This window comes from Borostomias antarcticus, assembly GCF_949987555.1.
Source record: "Borostomias antarcticus genome assembly, contig: scaffold_89, whole genome shotgun sequence".
Lineage (NCBI taxonomy): Eukaryota > Metazoa > Chordata > Actinopteri > Stomiiformes > Stomiidae > Borostomias > Borostomias antarcticus.
In genome coordinates, this window is record NW_028175833.1 from 688206 (window position 1) to 690705 (window position 2500).

The following is a 2500-nucleotide window of genomic DNA, read 5'->3' on the forward strand; positions in this document are numbered from 1 at the left end:
TGTGTGTGTGTGTGTGTGTGTGTGTGTGTGTGCGCGTGCGTGTGTGTGCATGTGTGTGTGTGTGTGTGTGTTTGCGCGTGTGTGTGTAGGGACGAGGAGGGCGTGGCCGTGTTCTACTCTCGGTCCGACCAGCGTCCGGTGGTCCTGGAGGTCACCGTCACCAACGCACCCACCGACCCCCCCGCCGACCCCCTGAACCCCGACGGAGACGACGCCCACGCTGCCCAGCTGCTGGTCTCCCTGCCGCGCACGCTGTCCTACTACGGGGTCAGAGGGCAGCAGGTAGGTCCGGCGCTACCCCAACACCACTGGACCACAGGTCTGGCCCAAGCCCCACCTCCAGGTCTGCCCCTGGCTGGCTCAGTCCAGGATCTCAGGGATGCATCTCAGGGATGCAGGTGAACAAGTACCTGACTGCAGCCACGGCTCAGACCTGTCCTTGTGTCATGTGACTGCAGGTGGTGTGCCAGGCCAATGAGAACGGCTCGCAGGCGGAATGCGAACTCGGGAATCCACTGAAGAGGGACGCCAAGGTACATTAGACGGGACAGCATGGGGGTTTACTCACTTTTGACTTATTAATGTTCTTCTAACACTCGTGTTCTCCCGTCTCCTCCCTAGAGACTGTTGTTTACGTGATGCGTTTGTTTGTGTTGACAGCTGAAGTTCTACATCATCCTAAGCACGTCAAACATCACCATAGATACCAAGGAGGTGGCTGTTGGCCTTGTGATGACTACGTGAGTCCACCGACCGATCCTCTCAGTCTATCATTTTCAGCTGGTCTCTCCTGCTCTCTCAACTGGTCTCTCTTATCTGATCTCTCTCAGCTGCTCTCTCTCTCAGATATGTGCTGGTATCTCTCATAATGTATATGATCTTGACACTGGTATCACCTATATACTGTACACATCAATCAGTATTCATTGTTTGGATCTCTGTTACAGTAACTGATACCTTAGAATCAGACATATCAGGCTGCCTCATAAACATTTATGCTGTCCATGTATCCATTCTCCACGTATATCTCCAAGATTACATGATCTAATCTGATGTGATGTGGTCTGATTGACCTGTCCTCCTGTCCTCCTGTCCTCCTCCAGGATCAGTGAGCAGGCTGACCTGGCTCCAGTCACGGCCCGGGCCAAGGTGGTCATAGAGCTCCCCCTGTCTGTCAGCGGGTAGGACTGCAGCTTCTCTCTCTCTCCCTGTCTCTCTCTCTCTCTCCCTCTATCTTTCTCTCCCTCTCCCTCTATCTTTCTCTCTCTCTCTCTCTCTCCCTCTCTTTCTCTCTTTCTCTCTCTCTCTCTCTCCCTCCCTCTCACCCTCCCTCCCTCCTTCTCTCCCTCCCTCCCTCCCTCTCTCCCTCTCTCTCTCTCTCTCTCATTCTCCCTGACTCTCTGACTCTCCCCCTCTGACACACTACACCATTATGAATCATTAAACCATTAGAAAGTCTCTGTAAATAACCCTGAGGTGACCGGTTAAATGACTGTGAGGTGACCGGTGTTGACGGTGGTGTTGACGGTGGTGTTGACGGTGGTGTTGACGCTGGTGTTGACGGTGGTGTTGACGCTGGTGTTGACGGTGGTGTTGACGCTGGTGTTGACGCTGGTGTTGACGCTGGTGTTGACGGTGGTGTTGACGGTGGTGTTGACGGTGGTGTTGACGCTGTGTTGATGCTGGTGTTGACGCTGGTGTTGACGGTGGTGTTGACGCTGGTGTTGACGCTGGTGTTGACGCTGGTGTTGACGCTGGTGTTGACGGTGCTGCTGCGTTGCTGCAGGCTGGCTCGTCCTCACCAGCTGTTCTTCAGTGGAGCTGTGAGGGGAGAGAGCGCCTTGCTGTCCCAGGACGACATCGGGAGCCCAGTGGACTTCGAGTTCACGGTGAGAAGAGAGTGAGCGTGCGGTTAGAGAGAGAGAGAGAGAGAGAGAGAGAGAGAGGAAAAGAGAGAGAGAGGAGTGCGTGAAGATTTCAGATAACTCAACAATACAGTACACCATGCCCCAAGTGACTAATCCGATTTTCCATTCCGATCAGGTGACCAATACCGGGAAGTTCCGCGAGACGCTTGGCTCCGCCTTCCTCAACATCATGTGGCCTTACGAGTTGTCCAATGGGAAGTGGCTGCTGTACCCCACTAGCCTGCACTTCGACGACCGCTCACACGCCCACTGCACCCACCACTCTGCGCTCAACCCCCTGAGGCTGAGCGCCAACCTGTCAGACCCCTCCCAGCCCCCCCGCCTGTTCGACAGAGTCTGGGTGCGTTTGATCTGTCTCCAAGTTTGCACTTTTAGACATGGTTTTATGGTGCTATTGCACTGGGTGATCTAAATGAAGTGCACCCCGAGTGTTTGACCCTGTGCTTCCTGTCACCCTGTGCTTCCTGTCCCCCTGTGCGTCCTGTCCCCCTGTGCGTCCTGTCCCCCTGTGCTTCCTGTCCCCCTGTGCGTTCTGTCCCCCTGTGCGTCCTGTCCCCCTGTGTGTCCTGTCC

The 2500-nt window shown here is 55.1% G+C and overlaps 1 protein-coding gene across 1 annotated transcript in view; it reads left to right on the forward strand.

The window, feature by feature from the left end:
• Positions 1–2500, forward strand: part of itga7 (integrin, alpha 7) — a gene marked incomplete at both ends in the record, with an annotated part of 54893 nt that overhangs the window by 44750 nt on the left and 7643 nt on the right. Inside the window, 6 exons of the mRNA XM_084463048.1 lie at positions 90–282; positions 459–533; positions 661–740; positions 1104–1181; positions 1787–1889; positions 2044–2262. Coding sequence (XP_084319174.1) covers positions 90–282; positions 459–533; positions 661–740; positions 1104–1181; positions 1787–1889; positions 2044–2262 — 748 coding nt within the window. The remainder of the gene's footprint in view (positions 1–89; positions 283–458; positions 534–660; positions 741–1103; positions 1182–1786; positions 1890–2043; positions 2263–2500) is intronic.